This window comes from Talpa europaea (assembly GCF_964194135.1).
Source record: "Talpa europaea genome assembly, chromosome: 1".
Lineage (NCBI taxonomy): Eukaryota > Metazoa > Chordata > Mammalia > Eulipotyphla > Talpidae > Talpa > Talpa europaea.
In genome coordinates this window covers 129421646-129443465 of record NC_140073.1, presented here as the reverse complement: position 1 = coordinate 129443465, position 21820 = coordinate 129421646, and the positions used below count along the sequence as shown (strand labels likewise).

At 35.8% G+C, this 21820-nt stretch overlaps 1 protein-coding gene across 2 annotated transcripts in view; it reads left to right on the top strand.

Moving 5' to 3' along the window:
• Positions 1 to 21820, top strand: part of SATB2 (SATB homeobox 2) — a gene marked incomplete at its 5' end in the record, with an annotated part of 173457 nt that overhangs the window by 71720 nt on the left and 79917 nt on the right. For both annotated transcript variants that reach the window (XM_084252893.1, XM_084252892.1), the window contains 3 exons: positions 1447 to 1573; positions 2859 to 2982; positions 13358 to 13460. In XM_084252893.1, coding sequence (XP_084109019.1) covers positions 1447 to 1573; positions 2859 to 2982; positions 13358 to 13460 — 354 coding nt within the window. The remainder of the gene's footprint in view (positions 1 to 1446; positions 1574 to 2858; positions 2983 to 13357; positions 13461 to 21820) is intronic.

Genomic DNA, 21820 nt, shown 5'->3' with positions numbered 1-21820 from the left:
TGAAATATGACTTAAGGAGCCAGAACTGGAGACATACGGTACTATGAATGAGAGCTGTGTTACTTTATTGGATCTGAGTCCAGGCACTATTTATACTGCAGCATATTCAGCACCAGATTGTTAAATCTTAATACTGAAACAGTGCATCATTTTAATATTTTTGTTCTGTTTATCCCCTGTTTTCAAGCATTATGTCAAGCATTGCGCATTCATTTATTTCATCTTGGACAGGACATGCCCTGACCAGAAAGTTCATTTTCCTATTATTAGAATTTTGCCCCATACTTATAAAGCATCATTTTGTGAAGTGTTTAAAAGGTCACTTGGGTATACAGGTGTTCTCTCTTTTTGATGATAAAAAGCATATATATTTTTTTAAAGAACAGTGTATTTGTACTCACCTGTGTCATTAAAAATACTGTTTGTCTTCTATCACTAAAACAGCTGATTTTATGTGTGACAATTTCTGACATTCTGGGGACCATTGAATTTTTCACAGCATACACATAAAATTCTTGTTCTGTTATTTGTAAAATGGGGTTCTCTTTATTTTCCCTTGTCATTGTTATGTGTGCCCCATGTAGTAGGTAAGATGGGTTCATCTGATGAATGTGTTAGCATTTTCACCACATGTGGCTGAGCCCTCCTGTGCCTCTGCCTCTCACAAGGACATTCCTAAAATCACACCTCCATATACTCCATATTTAACTGGACTTTTATTCTCTCTCCACTGTCATTCATGTTACCATATGCAGCAGGAAACTCACAGGGAAAGTTACTTTTGTCATTCTAAAAGGAGATGAGGAATTAAAAGTAACAAAAAAAAAAGCGGGGAGCTGAAGGCATTTCTGCTATTTCTGATCTGTGGTCAATCATTGTACTATTGGAAAACAACCCCTCTTCCTGGTGAAATGAGAATCTGGAAGTGAAGTCTAACTGCTCCAAATGCTCATCAGCTCCAAATGCTATTCACACTGGGATCACACCGCAGTCAGGATGTGACTGTGTGTGCGCTGAGCCCACACACAGGAATTTTCTTGTACAATTCAAAACCCAATCTTATATTTACTTAAGACTTTTTTTTTTTTTGTCTATGAAATCAGCAGTTTGGTATATTTAGCATCAGTCTTAAGTTAGAATGTGAAACAAGACTTTGGGGGAAGGAAGTATCCGTATGGTTTTCTAAGTAATTTAAGAAACAGGAAAACATAAAAGAACCGATTGTCCGTGATTAAACCTCATCCTCTCATTCTCATCTTCCTGCATAGTTAACTCACTCAATTGTCAACCAGAAAGAAATAGGTTATTGCCCTGAGTTGGTTGTAAAATATCTCTGAGTGGGCCTTGAATGTTGACTATTGAGTGACCTTCTTAACATTGAACAAACAATGGGAAGGTTTAATAAATAGCAGATATGTGTTTATTATGTTTTTCTTCCCTGTGCAGGAATAATCAAGCTGGGGAGGTGGAACCCTCTCCCCCTCAGTTATGTGACAGATGCACCAGACGCAACAGTGGCCGACATGTTGCAAGATGTCTATCATGTTGTGACGTTGAAAATCCAATTACAAAGGTGGGTGCCCTTCTTTACTCTAGGAGCTGCTCTGTTGATCGTAGAGGCACTGCAAAGATCTGTGTGTCCTGTCTTTGTTCATTTCTAGACATTGAATGAAATGGAAAAAAAAGGAGAGAGAGGAGAGAAGGAGGGCACTTCACCAGGCATCTTTATAGTCCACATTCCAACTGTTTTATATTTTGTTTTCAGAAGCAGTGAAGTGGTAACCTAGGGGAAACTTGATAAATCATTAAAAATCTGCAGTTCTTAGAGGGGACACTTTCCACAGCCCCTAATTTAATGGGTTTCTCTGCCTGGTTAAATGCTTAGCACGTAGTATTTGAAGAATAAACACCTCTGTCTGCTGTTTCAAGTTTGTGTGTCAGCGGTGAGTTTTTGCCTATATAGCAGGCTTACCAAGAAGATGATGGCACCAGGTGTCTTTTTCTTCCTTCCTGGTGACCCACAGAGGTTCTGGGACTGATTTCTTCTCTTTCAGATTCTTCATCCAGAACAGTTATACCTCTAAAGAATTTAGAGGTTTTCTGCTCTTGTAAAGTGCTCTCCAGTCATATGACTTAAGGACTATTGTCCTGTAGTACAGAGGTTTTGAATTTGTAGCTTTTGGAGAATTGGCACTTGAATAGAAACCCAGTGTTCCCATACTTGTCTCTGAATGCTTTAGTACCCTCTTTTAAAAGTTTATTTATTTATTTATTTGTTTGGTTTGGAAAGTAACATCTCTGAATTGTTCTATGAGGATGAAGACTGATGGAATATTTGTTTCCATTTGACCATAGGATCAAAACAAGGGGGAGTGGGAATTGTATGGGGACTATAACCAAGATGAAAATGCATACATTGTGCAAAAATGAAAAATGATGTAAAAAATATATAAACTTAAAAAAATTAAAAACAAAACAAAAAGAATGTACGGTAATTAAATTTGTATTGTGAAAGTTTATAATCACACTGCCTTGTCATTTCTATCAGCAAATTGGAAAGACCGTATTTTAAAGAATTAGCTTTTTTTTTTTTTTTTTTTTTGTATTCCAAGTGACTCTTAGGCAAGTGTAACAAGTGTAACAACTAACTTATAGAAACTGTGTTAGGTTGTGTCTGTCAACCTAGAGAAACAGTTCTGCTCCCCTTGCCTCTTTTATTGGGCGCATGTTAAATGCTATCCTAGGCAGTTCTCCTGATGCTGATGCAGGACCTGGGAGTCCCCATGGATCCTGGGACCTCTCTAGTTGGGACCCTTTGTTAAGGTTTGCATATCATTCATTCTTACCTTGTTTTCCAGTTGTTCAAAGTTGGAAGACTTGCCTGCGGAGCAGTGGAACCACGCCACAGTCCGCAATGCCTTAAAGGAACTGCTCAAAGAAATGAACCAGAGCACATTAGCCAAAGAATGCCCTCTCTCCCAGGTTAGTATCTCCACATGGGGTTCCGGGGGATGTGGAAAGTGACTGGTGGTTTGACTAAGAGTGAGACACTCTAACTTAGACAGCTGTCTTTTCTCTACAGAGTCACGATATTTTAGGTGGATAAAATATGGGGTTTGTAGAACTTTTTCTTGTAGAGTACAAGTTATCACTTATTGAGAACATTGGTATGATTTGGATTTATTAAACTTGTACATTCACAGTTATTAACTTCTTACATATATCAGAGAAAATAAGTATCAGACTCCATTTCATAGGTCAAGAAATCGAGGCATACAGAAGTACTCTACCTGCCTCAACTTACTCAAATGAGCAAGTTGCAGGTTGAGATCCCAATCCAGACCTTCTCTGCCAAATCGCTTTACTTGGTCAGTGGAATGAATAGGTCATACCAAAATATTCAATAATAAATAATTTATTTATTTTTAAGCCTATTCCCTGTCTAATGCAGAAAGAGATGATCGCTACATCATACAGAGATCTTATGTAGAGATTTTATAATGAATTCAACACATGAAAAAAGTGATTGATACTTCATTTCTAGTGGATTGATCATAAGCTCGAGTCACAAAAGTAAGGAATTGAGAGGATCAAAGGAAGGAAGCATAGAGGAAAGAATTGCCTTTTTCATTTGTGTTCATAGGCTAGGACCCCACTTTTTCTAAGGAGATAATATTTTGGTGCCTGTTCACAGTGGGTTATAGCAGTTGTGAAATGAACTCAGGTTGACATTATCTAAACTCAGGAATGGAAATCCATATCCTGGTGTGAGTCGCTACACTAGATTTAAGACAATGGGCTAATTACATGTTTGTCTAGTTCAAGGAAAGATGATATAAAAACTCAGTGTGCCCTGAGTTGTGTTCTAGGATAATAGTCTTTGCGAGAAAGAGGATGCTTCGTGGTTAAGGGTGTGTATTCTGGAATCAGATAGATCTGGACTCATGTCTTGTCTTATAAATATCAACTTAATGCGCCTGTTTCTTTATAAGTAAAACCAGGACAGTTATAATTCTAAATAATATAATGAGGAATAAAATACACATAAAACTTGGACTGGTAATCTAGAAATAATATCAACTATTGTTACTGGGGCATGATATTATCAGTGTGAACTGAGTATTTTTTATGTGTGTCTTAGAGAGTGTTTTGGAATTTAGAAGAGGACCTGATTACTGGAGTAGCAGGTAGCTAGATGGAAAGAGACACTATGTTTTTTTTTGACCAGTAGTTATATGCCTGTTCTTGTGCTTGGGGCTTTCCTGCACACCATTTCAATATTTACCCAAAGTTGTGTATGTTGGCGTTAAAGCCTTATTGCTAGAATTTTTATTTATTCCAATACAATTGCTTATGAAGTTATAAGTATTTCAAATTTTTCTGATAATAAACAGAGACTGATAAAGAACAATTTAAGCAGACATTTTAAGTCATTTGTGCTGAATCTCACAATTAATGGTCTCTTGCACTCACGTGGAAGTCAAATGGGCTTTGTTTGGAAGGTGAACAAGCTCCTAATTTATTATCATTGACTCAGAATTTTACCCAGTACTTCTAAGATCTATAGAAACTTGGTTCAAACTGATCTACTGTGATTAGGTGCTTTGTTTATAACTATAAATAAGACTAGACTGGAGAGGCAACAAGAATGAAAAGAACCCAAGTCATAAGCTGAGCCCTGAGCTCTTATCTCAGTCCTTTTATCCTGGATTGATTCCTGTGCCAGTCCATTCGTCTTCAGAGTCTTGTTAAACTCATCTCTAAACTGGGCATGACTGTATCTACATGTTTTACATAATTTGCAAGTGGAATTAACTATTTTGGAACATTTGCCATTGTTCAGCCTTTACCGAAATATTCCTGAGGGTGGGAGTAACCTAACAGGTAGCCTTAGCATTATAAATCTAACAAGGCAACATCTTGAGTATTTTTTTTAAATAAAAATATCACTGATACACCATTAGTATATAATATTATATAAATTTCAGGAGTACAGTTTCACACCTTGATTTGTGTATAAGCCTCACCACACCTTAGCACCAAAGTTCTAGTGTCACCTCATTATCAGATTGATACCTTATGTTATTTTAAAAATCCATGCAAAATTTATATTCTACTCTATTCATTGTGTTTTTGATATTTTTAAAAATGCCACCAGAATCACTTTGGCTGTTAAATTATTAACCTCCTCTGTCCAAGTGAGATTGGTACTCCAGGAAGATGTTAATCTCTGACTTTAGTAGCCCCTGCACACAGTGCTGGTGACCCCGGAATGCTTCAGTTTGATGCTTGTTTTTACACATGTGATTCCTTCTATCTAGCATGCACTGCTCTCTTTTGCTGATGAAATTGTCTTTTAAATTCTACCTGGAAAGTCACTACTGGTGAAGTACCCTGACCTCCTGGTTGAAGTAGTTACTTGTTCTGCTCTTAGTAACCTTTTGCACACACTCCTGTCACAGCCCTTATCACAGCCTGTTGTCAATGTTAGCTGTCAGGTCCCGTCACTCCATGTACTGCCCACAATAACAGAAGTCATCTCTTGTTTATCTTTTGTCTCCTCAGCATTTAGTACAATGTATACCTTCCATATCGCTCTTTCTCTAATGTGGGGTTCTTAACCTTGGCCCTATTAACTTTTGGGGCTTGGAAAATTCTCTGTGAGGGGGACTTTCCTGTGTATTGTAGGATGTCTAGCAGCATCTCTGGCCTCTACCCACTAGATGCCAGTAGCATGCCACCTCCCCCCTACCCCCTGTAGTGACAATCAAAATGTCTCCAGACATTGCCAAATGGCCTAGGAGGGGAACAAAGTCACTCTCTGTTGAGCACTACTGCTCTAATGTGTTTAGTGAATTAAATATAAAAAATGTTTCATAAAGTGCTGTAAAATTTGAAGTTTTATTATTTTAGCAGTATTCTTGGCAAGTCTAAGATGCTTTGGACTAGAAACAGTGAATACAGTAATTTGGTGGTAGATGACCCACACATTTTCAGTCAAACAGGAGCTTAATTCTATTGCTTACATTTGGGGGAGATTTGATTTCAGGTTCTGGTATGCTGTGTGATTATGGAAAATCCCACGGGAGTAGTCCTTCTCAGCCTATGTGGACATGCAGTGTGGCTCCCAGCTTCCATCCTGCCACTGTTACTTTTAAACATCCCTGATAATTCATTTGATTGTATTTCAGTGTGGAGAGAAACTCACCTATTTTATTGGTGGCTGTCGTAGAACCAGGTGAATTCCTTTTTTTGGAGATTAAACCTATATGACGTGAAAAAGAATGCATTTTCTTCTAAGCAAGATGAAGCAGTAATTCCACAATGTATCCCACCACCATTTCAGGAGGCCCTGTTAAGAGTCGGGCACTCTATAGTGGACTGGAGTACGGTGGTGAAGATGAGAGAGGGACTAAGTTTTCAATCTAGGAAGAAGAGAGTGAAGCACACTCAATACTTAATACTTAAAATTTTAATTTAAATAGGAAAGGTAGGATAGTGGACTATTTAAAATAGACTCAGCTGGTGAGTAAAAGATACCTGTATTTGAAATAATTCTTTCTTATTATCCTTAAGCCAAACTGTACTTGCTATTTCCTTACTTGAGTTTGGCAGTTATATAAAGGAATGCTTCAGTGGTTAGTATATATTTTCACGAACATCCAGTGGCCTATAGTTCAAAAGAACAGCCATAAAGGAAGAAGAAAAGAGTGGAAAAGTCCACAAAAAGCAACAATTGTAGTCTGAGACACACATATCTATATATAAGAGGGAAACTGCAATTTAGCTATTCTCTGTCTGGCCAGATCCTTAGAAAGTATAGATTGTGTTTGTGTGCCTAGGTGTCTATTTTTTTAATTAATTAATTTTTTTCTTACAATGTTTGCTTTCTTTACTCAAGTGTAGTCCCCATAGAATTTCCACTACACATTCACCCATGCACCACCACCATAGTCCCTTGTGCTCTTCCCACCCTCATTTTGATCCCTTTCCCTCCCCCTCCCCTGCAGAATGTCTCTGATTTATAGTTGTCTGTTTATTTTTATTATACTTTGTTGTGTTTTTGTTATTATTATTTTCCCCCCTTGATCCTCTATATTCCTCCTATAAGTGAAACCATCTGGTATTTTCTTTTTCCTTTTGACTTTTTTCATTGAGCATAACCCCTTTAAGCTCCATGCGTGTTGCTGTGAATGGCATGAATTTATCTTTTTGATTGCTGAATAGTATTCCATTGCATATATATATCACATCTTCTTGATTCAGTCATGTATTTTTTGGGCATTTGGGTTGATTCCAAGTCTTACCTATTATAAATAGTGCTGTAATAAACATAGAGGTGCATGTATTTTTTTGAATTAATGTTTTTGTGGCCTTTGGATAGATCCCTAGTAGTAGAATTTCTGCGTCATATGGTAGCTCCATTTTCAGTAGACTGAGGAACCTCCATAGAGCTTTCCATGGTGGTTGGGCCAGTTTGCATTTCCACCAGCTGTGCAGGATGGTGTCTATTTTTTATTTCATCTTTGAAAAATGCATGTATGTGCTGATAGTCTCTTCCTGTTTCCTTGATATCCTTGAGTCACCACTTTCAGTCTCTTCCTCCAGCCACATTGTCTGAACTAAGCATTCTAATTTATCTGTTTTAGGCACAGATCTCCATTATTAAGTGTTTTTCCTCAATTATTCTAATTTGAATAAAACATTATGTATACATCTTTCTGTGACTTATGTATTCTTTCCTGAGGAAGAGTTAAAAGACAAAACCCTAGGTCCTCAGGGTTTTGATCCTTTAAGTAGAACTAACAGCACCTGCCTTGTCCATCCCATAGGTTATGATGATGATCAGATGGAATGATGAAAAAGCCAGCTTCACTCACTGAAAATTGTATTGAAAGAACAGTAATTTGTGAATGCATGCACTTCCTGATGTCCCTTGGCCCATCATGTATACTCCATGACTCCAGATATGTTTTCAAAAATATTTTTTTGGTGTGGCAAAATAATATATAAGTTTATCATCACAACAACTTTCATGTTTACAATTCAGTGGTTGGTCAACCGTGTAGACCAGTGTTGTGTAGGCAGTTCCCACTGTTCCAATTGTTAATCTTCAGTTCGCATATGTAGTGGGCATGCGTCCTGTCTCATGTTAGTCAGGAGCAACTGTATTATGTTTCTACCGACTCTCTGTTTCAGTTATATTCATGTGGAGTTGAGTTCGAGGCCCAACCTCATGAACTCCTGTTGAAAGTCTCACAGTAACAACTTGGAAGGGATTCCTAGCCAGGTGACTGGGATGACCATGTTTCATTATTGCACAGAGTGAAGAGAGACCACATCTTGTGCTTGCACTTTTACACAGGTCATCTCTCTGAATCCTTAGTCCTCTGAGCAGGTGTCACTATCCTGATTTCACAAATGAGGAAGCCTCAGATGAGCAAGTCATTCAGCAGCAACTTATGTGAAGGGCTGTCAAATGTAGTCCTTTCATCCTCCAAAGTCTACTGGAAAGTTTTCTTTCAACTCCAAAGAAAAACGTTTCAGTTCTGATAGTATAGCTCAGAAGTAGGCATAGAAAGGAATGGTAGAAGGCTGCTGAATGACACTAAGTTGATTTTTTGTGACAAAGCAATTCTTCCAAATCAATGTTTTGCCTTTAATAACCTTAATTGAAATATCATTTTAATGTCATGTTTATCATATTATTTAACATATCACAAAGGGGAAGGAAAAGGCTGAAAATGATACAGGATGTATATATTATTCATCGTCTGCATCCTTCTCTTTCCCCCAGGTGGAAAGGAGCTTCCGGGCTATCCCCCAACCCCAACTGGGACACTCTTCTTTCTCAGACAGGGGATTGTCACTGACATGATATGTTATCATTCACTTTGGTTTAAAAATGCTCCTTTTTTTTTTTTTAAGCAACTGTATTAAGTTTCAGCAGCTTAACTACTCTTAGTATAACATTGCTGTTCCAGCAAGTAAATCTTACTCAGCCAAGGCTATTATGGCGAAGGCTATCCTATTATTTTATCTTTTTGAGAAGAGGACGAGGGTGTGCTCAGATCTCTGTCCTTGCAGGTGTATTGTATAATAATCTTAACTTGTGTTTATTCTTTTGCTTTCCTATTAAGTTTAAATTACTTTTAGGCTACTTAATTTTCTCTGATTTTTAACATCTTAACTCATATAAGGGGGCTGAGGTTAAAACTTTATGCTTTAATAATTTCACTTTTTTCTTGCTTTTCTAAAAACTTGGTTTAAATTTCCTTTATTGAGCTTGTGCTACCGGTGGAGGTGGTGATGAGTATTTTATTCCTTTCACTAATTTCTCTCTTTTTGAGACCCACAAACCACTGTGGGCCAGGAGACACTCTTCTTTGTGTTTGACTGCTGTTTGACTTTACACAAGATGCTTCTTCATTCTGAGCTTCTCGTCCTTCAATTTGAAAAATGGAAGCATCCTTGTAATCACAGACAACATCTGTTTTGTGTTCTAGTCAAAAACAAACAAATGAAATACAAATTTGTCTCGGGAAACTAAAAGAAAGCTTGTTTTTAGATAAGGCAATCTGCTTAGCTGTGTAAGTATTAATAATGTTATAATATTCTCTTGCAGTTTGGCTTAAGCAAATTCAAATTATCTAGTAAACTTTAGAGTAATTCTCCTATATTTTGATTTCTCAAATACCTTAGTTTTTTAAAGAAAGAAATCTCAAATATACGTAGCAAACTATGTGTCAGAATGACTGAAAATGACGAAGCATACATTATTTCCCCTTCTAAAATGTCTGTATTTAAAGTTTCATGATTAATTACAAAGAACTCTGACATTTTCAAAAGTTTCTGTAGTTGAAAAGACATTTTGAATCTTCCTATTTGATAAATAATATTTTCATAAAAAGTTTTGTCTACAATCACTGTCTGTGAGGTGCTGAGGGACATGAGATTGACTCTCTGAGGGACATGAGATTGACTCTCTGAGGGACAACCTCCGTGGCCAGGAGGGTGGTTTTTTTTTTGCCTTTGTCCTGTCTTTATAAGCCACCACCATGCAAAGTAGAATCTGCTTAGTAAATGCAAAGCCATTTTAATAGCCTCAGTAAAACATAATCCTTCTGTTGAAATTTTAAAAACAACAATGCTGGTGCCTGTATGGCTTTGGCATGGATAACCTAAGAATTGGTTGCATTCTGAATTAAAAAGGTAAACCAAGATCTTGTTCACTTATCAAAAAAGGTGTGGAGATCTTTAAAGTCCAATTGTATGGCTGCTGTAAAATGATTGGAAAACATAAAAGAGCAATACTCAAGTATAAAATTATATACATATTTTAAAAAGCAGTAAATGGAAATGAGATCTTTTTTGGCAGGGTGGTAGGTAGGAGAGATTTTAATCATTACTCATTCCATTTTGCAGCACTGTGTCTCGTCAGGTCTAAGATACTATTGATTGTAAGATACTGGCTGATTTCAGTGACATTAAAGACATTAAAGTATTTAAACAATGTGGCTGTGGAATGAATGAAATGTGATAAATACAGAGTTTCTGTGCCCCAGGACCTCTGGAACTTTGTTCCCTGTGGAGTAAAAGTCAGTATGTGATAGGTCTGTGTTAACCCCTTTCAGTTTGTTTATAATGAATTGAATTTTGATAGTTTAAAAATAAATTAACACTAACATGAAGATGATCTTGTAGTATATGTCTAGAGTATTCTGGTGAGGCCTAGTGATTCAGTCTCAGGCTGTGAGCATTGAACAGCCTAAATTTAGGGTTAGAGAATGTTCATATTTAAAACTGGAATAATGTTTATGTTTAAAACTGGACCTTTCATCTGAAATATCCCCAAGATATACCTTTTCTGTTTGTAATTTAGTGCTGTTAATTGTTTTATTTGGTGAATTTCATATAGTGCTGATCACAAGCCTATAATGATGAGTTATAAAATTCTTACCAAGAAAACTATTTTGAGTATCAACTATGTGTAAAAAACCTTCAGGGAATTAATATGAATAAAATATGCCAAAATTTAAAGAGCCCTATCTTGTGATTATCTTAGAAAATGTATTTGCTTACCCAATTCCTGTGCTCAGTTCATAGCATAAACCCATTTATTTTTTGTTCTGTGATGAGAAGATACAGAAAATCATTTATATGAATAGGGCAAGAGGAAAAATTTGAGTCCCCAGGTAGGCACCGCCTCCTTTTTAAAAGTGTGTGAAACTAACTCTAGTATAGGACATGGTGATGGAGCTAGTGGGAGCACAGATATTCATTTCCTTGCTTCCTAGATTGACACTGACCTTGCACAGTGTTGATGAAGATGCATCTGGAGCTAGGATAAATTAGGCAGGCTATAGAGCTGAAGAAATATAGATTATCTAGAATCAGGTTAATATGGATTTATTGTCTGGTCTTATAGGCATGGAAGATTGAGAGACAGCTCTAGGCAGTATTTGGGACCCATTCCATTTTAGTCTGCTTACTAGACCACTTTGAAATAGGTTTATCTAATATGACTCCTACTGTGGCTATATATTCAGAGGGTAACATTCATACATACAACATAAAAAGCTAACTAGTACATCTGCAATTATTCACATACACTAGTGTGGCTGATGGAAAATTTTCATTATGATGACATTTTAATTTGGCATTTTTAATTTCATCTGTGTCCCTTTTCATCTGCTATATTTCAGTGACTCAGATACCCCACATCAAAACTATATTAGACATGAAGGAGAGAGAAAAATCAAGCAGAGGCAGTTACTGTCCTCAGAGGTCTCAACATACAAGGACAGAGAGAAGAACTCAGTCTTGAGATGAAACTAGCCCAGCTAGCCAAGACAACTTTTTTTTTTACTCCTTTATTAATAAAAATACACAAATGCTTTGGAATAGTAGAATTCCACTCATCGTATAAGGCAGCAGACAAGGCTTTGAAAGTTCTGTGATACACTCAGGTGATACTGGTTCTTTGTGTTCCTAAGCTGTGTTCGGATCCTCAGAATTAAAGAGTTCTCCTTACTGTCTCTCTTTAGAGGACAAAATGGTCACTGAGATCAGCAACTGGGAAAGGATATGCTATGTAGAAAGGGCCAAAGAGGTTCCTGTGAAATGATTTAGGATCCCTGTTCTCCACCATTACTGCATAATGATTGAAAACGAGAGGGGGGGTACAAGGGTTCACAGAGGGAAATCTTTTAAATGGGAGTCTATGCAGGTCTGTCTGCTGGCATTAAAAACCTCCTGGTAAATAAGTCTTGATTTATCGTTATCCTTTTGTCTTGACTACTTTGTAGAAGTGCCATTAGAAGTTCTAAGATTTCACTGAACTGACCCATATCTGGGGATATCTTTTTAAAGAAAGATGAGATTTCAAGACTGGATATAAAACCTTACATAGGTCATTTGGATCTCTTGAGTTGTTTATGTCCATTTGTTTTTAGACAGACTTTGTAGATATAAAATCTACATATAAAATACACAAGTACTATCACAGTCAATTCAGGTATAAGTTAACATCTGCCACAAATGTTGGTCCAAACATACCATATTGACTGAAAACATATCTCTGCAGGAAATTGAATGCAAGGTGTACAATTAAAATTTTTAATTTTTCAGTGGTAAGTCAGCTTATGCTTCTCTTCTCTTTCCTTTTAACTTCAACTACAAACAAATCATTTGAAGGGTTCAGAGCTGAGGAGGAGGATGGGGAAGAGTAAGAAGGAATCATGTATTTAAGTACTCAGAAAGTTTTAGCTTTGATTCATTTTTGGTTGAAATGCAGTTCAAGTATTATGTTTAGTTTCCTCTGCTCTAAAATAGTACTGTTAATTTTTTCATTTGGTGAATTTTTCACACAAGTGCTAATCACGCGTTTCTATAAATTATATTAATTTAACTTATTTCCCTAAATGTTGTTCTGCAGTGTGTAGCACGGATGTTCTCAGATTCTTGGCTGTGTAAGCTTGTTGCAGTTGGAAGAGGAACAGAAACATCTGAGGCATTATTTGGATTATGGATACTGAAGCATCTGATCTCACCTTTTGCTCTGATTCCTAAATCAGAAATGTTCTTTCCCGTTGCATTTAATCTGTGTGTCCTGCCTCCTTCATCTTTGACATTGTCCCAGGCTTGGTTTTTTGGGGAGAAAACACTGTCATGCAAGAATAAATTAGAGGAAGAGTAAATTTAGATGATCATGTTTGATACTTAAGACTTTCATTTGTAGTAGGGTGACTTCAAATACAAAGACAAAAGAGATTGGTGTGGACTCGAATGTGCACTTTCTTGTCTTTTAAAAGGAATATTCATATTTATGAAAGACAACTTTTTTCTTTCTTTTCAGAGTATGATTTCATCCATTGTAAATAGCACATATTATGCCAACGTGTCAGCAACCAAGTGCCAGGAGTTCGGGAGATGGTATAAGAAGTACAAGAAGATCAAAGGTAAACTGATTTTTTTTTTTTATTTAAAACCTATTTTCAGTTTCTTATTGATTCTTTAGAATTTATGCTAATTTAAATTAAATTTATGTGATATTTGCAATGGTAAGGGACGATCCTTAATATTTCCATTAATAGATCCAAATTGTTTCCTTCTAAACTAAGATGATATTAGAAATGAAAGCATAGTTAGCATAATAGGTAAGGTTTATACTTCTTACAAGAGAAGATGCCAAATGAAACCATTTGAATGGTTTATTTCAGATAGATATGTCTAGTTAAAAAGCTTAATCAGACCTTAATCAGACCTTGCGTGAGGTCCGCGCGGGGCGCAATAAACTTTCCTTCCCTTTGAGAAATGTTAAAAAAAAAAAAGCTTAATCAATAAATCATTTCCATTAATATATTAATGAAAAATTAAAAGCAATCATTCCCCATCAAATCAGCACTTACAGTTTAAATACCAGTTAGCACACTTGAGTGACTGTTGTGTACCTGAATACCTTTGGTCAGAAGCGGAGTTTTGATGTGATTATTTGGAAACAATCTAGAGCTGTGGTTTTAAGCAAAGGGACTCTGCAGTCAGGCAGACTTGTATTCAGATTTTTGTCTTCCATTAGCTAATTGTGTGAACCTGAACATGTTATTTAACTCCACCATGACTTAATATCCTCACCTGAAAATGGAGAATAATGAAAGTATCTAAGTCACTGGATGGCTATGAGCACTAAGTAATACCAGCCCATTGTAACCTTTTGATAAACAATAGCTGTTATATATTATAAGACCATAATAATAATAATTAATAGTACTACTAGTAGTAGTAGTACTAGTAGGGTAATAGATATGGAATTTTGTCTGAAACTGAAAGGACAGTTGTTATATAAAAATGACATGCTATTTAGGCCATTCCTCTCTTTAAAACTGATCAGTGATTTTAGCCTTTGTGAATATGTCAATATTGGACAAATTCTGTTCTCACTTCCATTCAAATACTATACAATTCAAATGTTACCAGCTGATGAGGGAAATTGGAGAATTTTTTGTGACATCATAAGTTGATTTTGGGGATTCTTTCTAGTCCACATTTTGCATGATTATGACATCATCTATCATGCTTTATTATAGGTACTCATAGCCTTTCTAACAGTTTACTGCCCCATTTAAGGGTCAAGTGACAATTTGTAGTAGGCAGGTAAAAGTAAAGGATGGATTGATTTGTTTTACTACCTTCAGGTTTCCTCTGTGGAGGCAGTTTTAAAATAATGCATGTTTGGTGTTTGATATTGAATGTTTGGGAGCTTGATTACAAGGTTAGCTTTTGATTAAATGAGCTTTACGTTCATTGGCTACATATTTCTAATTACAAAGGAATGAGAGCATATTATAGTAAATATTCAATTTATAATACAAGTCAAGATGTTAAAACTACCCAGGAGAAATTAAATGCACTGAAAATTGAATTAATATTTCTTCTTTTCAATGTATTCTAAAATTCTTAGGACCTTTTAGATTCTAGTTGGTATACTTGCTTTAGAATGTTATTAATATTAACTCTTGTACAGGATAAGATGAATAGCTCCTCATTATAAGACATGATTTTGTGGTTCAGAAGGGTTTCTTTTTTTCAAGTGTTGTCTCCAAGTTTTTCTTTTAAAATAATATTGTTAAAGTGCTTGAACACATCCTCTTTGGCTCAAAAGAATCACATGGCTTCAAGGTCATTTGTTAGATCCAATTTGCTTGTTGTTAAAAGAGAAAAGAAGAGAGTGTCTCCTTTTAATAGGCAGGGACATAATTCCAGATTCAGAAAGACTGGAAACCCTTCACTCTAGTGTTTTTAGAATTGCCACTACAGAATGTGTGTTTTGTGCTTGTGTGTATCTGTTCACACACACATTAACACTTATGTCTTCTACTTTTCTCCTTAGAGATTCAATTCTCAAGCTCTATTTTTTCCCCAAGATAGTAAATGCACAGTTAAATCTTTAAGTGCTGTAAAAGCAGATTGAGACCTTGATTTCAATCATAGGGTCAAGGATCTACACCCGAAGAAGCTGCCAGACACTGTGTACACATGCTATTCAAGGAGATGGAGCTAGTTATTGCTGTTGGAAAGTGTGTGTGTGCGTGCGTGTGTGTCAGTAGGAGGAGAAAAGGGGAGGTTAAGGTATGTGTGAAGTAAACACAAGCTGCCGTAAAACAGTTCAAGTGGTGTTGATTCATCAGCCAAGGGAGTGGGAGGAAAAACAAAGAATTCATGACAGGTATAATGGTGTACAGAAAATAAACACCCAGAGAAGTGTGTTTTATTAACTTTCAACCCTACAGAAAAGGAAGTGTTGGACCTCTCTGGGCACATTTTATTGAATAGCAGCACCATGCAATGAATAGATGTCACTGTGGGAGCACCAGTCTAGTAGCATCCATCCCTCCATGAGAAAGGAATGACTTTGCAAAATTTCTGTTTGTGTCCACCCATTTTCAAAATGAATTAAAAAAAAAGTAGTAGTGAATTTCAAATCTGGAAATCAGTGGTAGTAAAACCAGAATTCTAGCTTAGGGCTCTTCCTGAGAGCCCAGAAGTTAGAGTGCCATGTGCTTCTTTGCCTACCCCCACGCTGTTTCCATTCCAAAGTTACTAGTTTATATGTACCATGGTTCATATTCAGTATAGAATAAAATCTCAAGCTAAACTACTGATGTTCCAACCTAAATGCTGACTGCATTGTTAAATATGTTTCCTATTATCTGCTAATGTCTGTTTTAATAAAACAGTGGGAACTAAATGGTTGCTTCTTAATCAAAACCATGATTTCCTAAACATAAGCTATGTGATTCTGTTACAAATTGCCACATATAGATCTCCTAGGTCAATTTTTTTCTTTTCTCATAGAAATAAATAAACAGTAAAAAAATTATATACTATGGAAGATCAAAAGTAAATATGAGTAAAACCTGGCAAAAATAAAAGTCTACTGGAAGGATTAAAAAAAAAAGATCAGATTTCAAATTCTATAGTTAATGCTTAAGTAAATATGAGAAAAATGAACAATCAATAATTTGATATCATTAAAAACAGATGTAAAAACTATATACAAATGGGATTGTCTAAATTTTGAAGTAAACATTTTAATGTGCATTTTTTGAATTTGTTGTTATTATAGCTAAACTATTTACACTTATTCTTTAAAAAGTCCTAAGTTGGTTTGGCTTAGTATGTTAACTTTATTTTCCCCAGTGATCACAGCAAAACAAAATCTGTTTACCTTTTTTCTTTAATTTCAAAGACAATCATGGTTGACACAGACATATTTGAGTTAACATTAGTGTTAATTCAGGATAGATGGGAAGACAGAGTTTGTGTATTCTGGTTTTAAGGTCCAGAACCATGAACCTGCTTCCCAGGAGTTTTTGATATTGAATAAAATGAAGCGGGTCGATGGGCAATAGGCTGATTTAGACTGCATTTTTTTTTTTATTGCTGTTCATCTTTTACTGTAATTGCTTCTGGCTTAGATTTTGCAATGTAGAGCTCAGAAGCTTTCAAGAATGAGAAAAAAATATATATCATGTATAAAAGCAAAAAAAAGAAAAGACCAATATTGACAGTTGTTTCATGTGTGAGAGTTTTAATATTAGACGCACATATAATCCATGAGGACTTAGAAACCTTTGTGCTATTACAAAAAATTATTTCAAGAATTCGGGATTATGAGGGATTTACCCCATCAATTTTACTTTCATAAGCCCTACATATTTTAATAAAACACTTTTTTAAATACCTAACTCTTCATTTGTATTAACTCTGTTTAGATATAAACTTGCCCCATAATTTTTTGAAAACCAAGTGGTATTATACTTTTATGGCAATCTACTTTTGCAGGAACTCTTAGAAGAACAAGAAAGCATCTTATAAGAATAACAAAGAAGGCCTCATATATTTTAAATATTTTAAATTAAATATTAATAAGTTAAAAGAAAATAATTTTATATCTCAAATATTTTTCATCTGGCACCAAAAGCAAAATGAGCTGTCATCTTTGGTCAAGTCAATTTCAAGTATTTAATATGTCACAAGAATTAAGGGGTCATTGAAAGTTCATACAAATGCTAGTGGATATCTTAAAATTACTTGTGTCATAAAATAATACCACCAGAATGAGCAGACCTAACCAAACCCCATATTTTGGCCAGAAAGCAAAATTATCCCTAACACTTTCGTTTTTCAGTCATTGCTCAAGAACCTCCTGATTGCTAGTTGTCTTAATTTTATTTGTTTATTTGAGCTTATTTTGCAAAACATTAAAAAGCTGGGAGAAATGAAGATTTTAAAAACCAGTGTTACTTCCCCAAGCCTAGTTTATTCTAGTAATCAGTATTTTATCTGACCCTGTCTGATCTAGTCTTGCAAGATCAAACGTCCAGGCCAGCAAGCAGACAGTAAACAAAGTCCATGAAGGGTTTCAGTAAACACAAAGATTAGATGTTGAATGAAAATTAAACTCCTTGAACTAGTCTTCTGTACTAAAGTGGTTAAGTGGGTTGTGATTAAAAGAAATAAGTAATTATGATCATTATAGCTGAAATGATATAATGTTACCACATTTAAAGCACCTCTTGTACCCAAAAATGATTGTGTCATTTACAAAGTGGTGCCTCACAGTGGAATAGAGAAATCGATGTCCCCTGCCCTGGGTCTGTGTGGCAGCCCTGGCTCAGCCATGGTGGTATCAGTGGTCAGGACAACGCCTTTAATCAGCTCTCAGTATGCTGCCTCTGCTGTTGTTTAGTTCTGATGAGGTAAAAGTAACTTACTTTTGTCTACCTAATTCTAAGTCATGAGAGAAGTTTGCTTTTTCAGTTTTGGATCTAAAAGATGTTCGGCAAGGAAATTTGTCGTCTTGGAGAGCATGTAACATAGAGAAATGCTAGGAAGAGTAGTGGGAGGAGGGGGAAAATAATTGGGGGTTTCTTGACTTTGTCAAAATGGGAACTATGATAACATTGGAAGGATATGTTTCCTTGTGGTATGAAAACAAAGGGGACATATATCTAAGAAGGGTAAGTGGAAAGGAAATGAAGATAACAGATACCAATGTAGTGAGGAACAAATTTATAATAAAAGTAGCAAACTGCAGCATTAGGGTTAAGTGTGATTGCCACACACTACCCCACACCCCTCCCCAATACTCAGGAGAAAGAGGATGGAGCCAATGAAAGCTAAAAACCGAAAAAGAGGAGAGTGATAATCAAGAGCTTGACAAAGTAGGAAGGGTGGAATCTGAGACACAGATGATGTTTTGCTTTTGAAAGAAAGAAAAATGGCTATGTCTTCTTTAGAAGCTGAAGGAAAGGAGAGGAGAGATCAGAAGACAGGCTTTAGAGATAGAGCAAATAGTAATGAATGAAGCAGCTCATGCCATGTGATAAGAGTGGGGAGATTGTGATTATCTAGCAATGAAATAGAGAGTGGCTGGGATGGGGCCTTGGTAAGGAGAATAGATTCTAGAAGAATAGTATTTGGGAAACAATGAGAAGGAAGTTGGGAGTTGAGCTGAGGTGATATAATTAAGGATTTGTAGTGGTTCTTGCCTCTCATTCTTTGATTTACCTTTATGTTTCTCATAGTTTTAGATTTCCATTTATTTTTCCAGAACCAAAAGTTAAGCCTGAAAATCAAAGATAGATCTGGTCATGCCTGATGAGGAATCTATAGACTTGTGAATGGTGATTATTTTTTGTATGTAGACCAGGATATGTTCCACTTAAAATCTGGTATGATTGTGGTAAATTCTTTTTTAGGTAAAAATCAGAGAAATCTCTTGGTTTATTGATAAATTTGACTTTCCTCAGATGATTTACATGAATTAAAAGCTGAAAATCACATTTGTAAGGTGCTTGAAACTCTTAAATGATGGAGTGTGGACAATTTAGTAGTGGGTATCCTGTAGTGGTGATACCTGAGGGAGAGAATCCTGATGTTACTACAATTAACAAATAAACTTATTAATAAAAAAAAAGTGTTATGTAAAATACTAGGGCTAACGTGACAGTTGACTATGGTAGACAATTCTTTAACTGGCTCTTTCCTTGACTAGTGATTGTCCTTCATTTTACCCTTTGCAAGAATTAGAGATTATCTGACCTTGGACTCCTAGATCCCAAGAGTATGAGCATAATTCTAGAATTATCTGGAGTACAAGTTAAGCTTTGAACTCAAATCTTTCATCCTGTCACCTTTCTAAGTTCCATGTTCCATAGTGATTTTGATTCTGAAATAATTCCCTTACTATGTTCCTTGAACATAGATGTTCCTTGAAAGAACATCTGGGGAACTTACCCATTTTGTGTCCTCTTCAGAACCCTGTGGGTGTGGGGCCGTGACCACTGTAGTACTTCGTAATTATTAACAGTATTGAATTTAATATGGATGAATTTACTTGAATGTGTGCCCTTAGAACAATTTTATTTTTGCACTTATTTTATTGTGATTGGTTATATTTTTAATACTTATTCATACATTTATATATTATTTGTATATTTATGCTTATTTGTATGTTTATTGTGATTAATCTTTTTGCTATATACTTATTGTCTCAGTTGAGATAAAAAGAAAGTCTTTCATTGTTTAATCCAGCTACAAATATCCTTAGCAAATTAGTAATGTTAGAATCATTCTCTTTTCCTATTAATTTTTGAGCTAAAGAGTTAGCAATAGGCAATTTCACTGAAAGAGATTGCAGCACCTTTATTACATAAAATTTAGGGAGTTATATAGCTTAAGAGAACCATCCCTTTGAGGTTATTTATTAGTCTGATGATTATTTTCCTTAAAATAATGGCCTAAACAGCTAAGTCCTATAAAACCGAAGTGAATGACTGCTTGAAAAGAATGAATCATGAGTTGTTTCCTTGATTAACTTTTGTTTGACAGTTTGCATTTAAAGTATTAATACACATGCAATGCCAACTTGCAAAGGTACAATACTTCTAAACAATACTTAAGTTTCTGAAATGTGACTTTTTTCTATCATATGCTAAATTTACCTCTGAAATTATAATTTCAGACTAAAATGAAAAATAAGATATTATTAGGTATATATAGCTTAAATCTATACAGAAAATTCTAGGGATACTTGTAATAGTTCATGTTGTCAAATTACAAAAAGCACTGTCTGAAAAAAAAGGACAAGAGTGTTCAGATGCAGTAGGGGAAAGGTGGATAGTACTCACTTTTTCCATGGAACATAATGGGACCTATGAGCTTTTATTGCCCCAAACAGAGGTGTCTAGATTCAAGCTGCTTTATGGTAGATATATATGTTTTTGTGGATCTTAATATGATGGAAAAAGGAAGTTGATAATAAGGGGAAAATACACCTAAGAAAACCAGTCATATGGTATTATCAGATTGCCGGCTGGTACACTTCACTTATGGGGCTGGAAGCATTTTCCTTCCAAGCCTTGTTTTATTAGGAGTTAACAAGTTGGCTGTGAATATCTTGCTCAAGGCAGAGACTTTGCAAGCAAGTTCTCAACCCAGAGACAGATTCTCTTTAACAAATTTAAAGAAAAAAAATCTTTAGGTTTCATAGTCCTAAAAGACTTAGCTTTTTTTTTTTTTTCCCCTTTTGGCCTTCAGCCCTCAGACTCCCAATATTTTCTTTAATTATATTTTGTGAACTCTTCTGGTAATAGTCCACCACCCCCTCCCCCACCCCCACCTGTGCCAATGGTGTGTGTGGGATTTATATCTGATAGATATGGAATATTAGCTTTAGCACTTGAAATCATGTCCTGTTTGTATTTGTGTTACTAGAAAATGGATTTATATAACAAATTGACTTTGTATATGCAGTTATTGACTAGGAGAGAATAAATCAGAAGTATTTTCAATGATTAGGCATATTTGGTATTGGCAGATGTTATATTGTTTTGGTTTGTTGAGAAATTAGTGTTATGTTTACATTTAAAAAAAAATAGTCAGTGAAGGACTTAGGTGCACAGTAGGTTGTTTAGTGTTAATAGTAGCCCAGTTCAAGTCTTCCTCAGTGACGCAGCAGGTTGAGCGCAGCGCTGTGAAGTTGTCTGTAGCCTCTACAGTGCGGGTTCCATTCCCAGCTGGCTGGCCAGGGAGATTCTCACATGGCGCAGCAGACCTCTCCTGTCTTGCCCGCTGCTCCCCTCAGCAGTGTACTTCAGTCCTTCTGCCTGTTCTGCTCCCTGCTCTGTCTCTGGTGAATTCTCTCACCCTCCCATGCCTCTGGCCTATACCCCAGTTCTTGTATGCATAAATAAATAAATCTTAAAAAAAAACAGTAGCCCAGTTAAGAAAGAAGAGTCACAATAAATACAGGTTG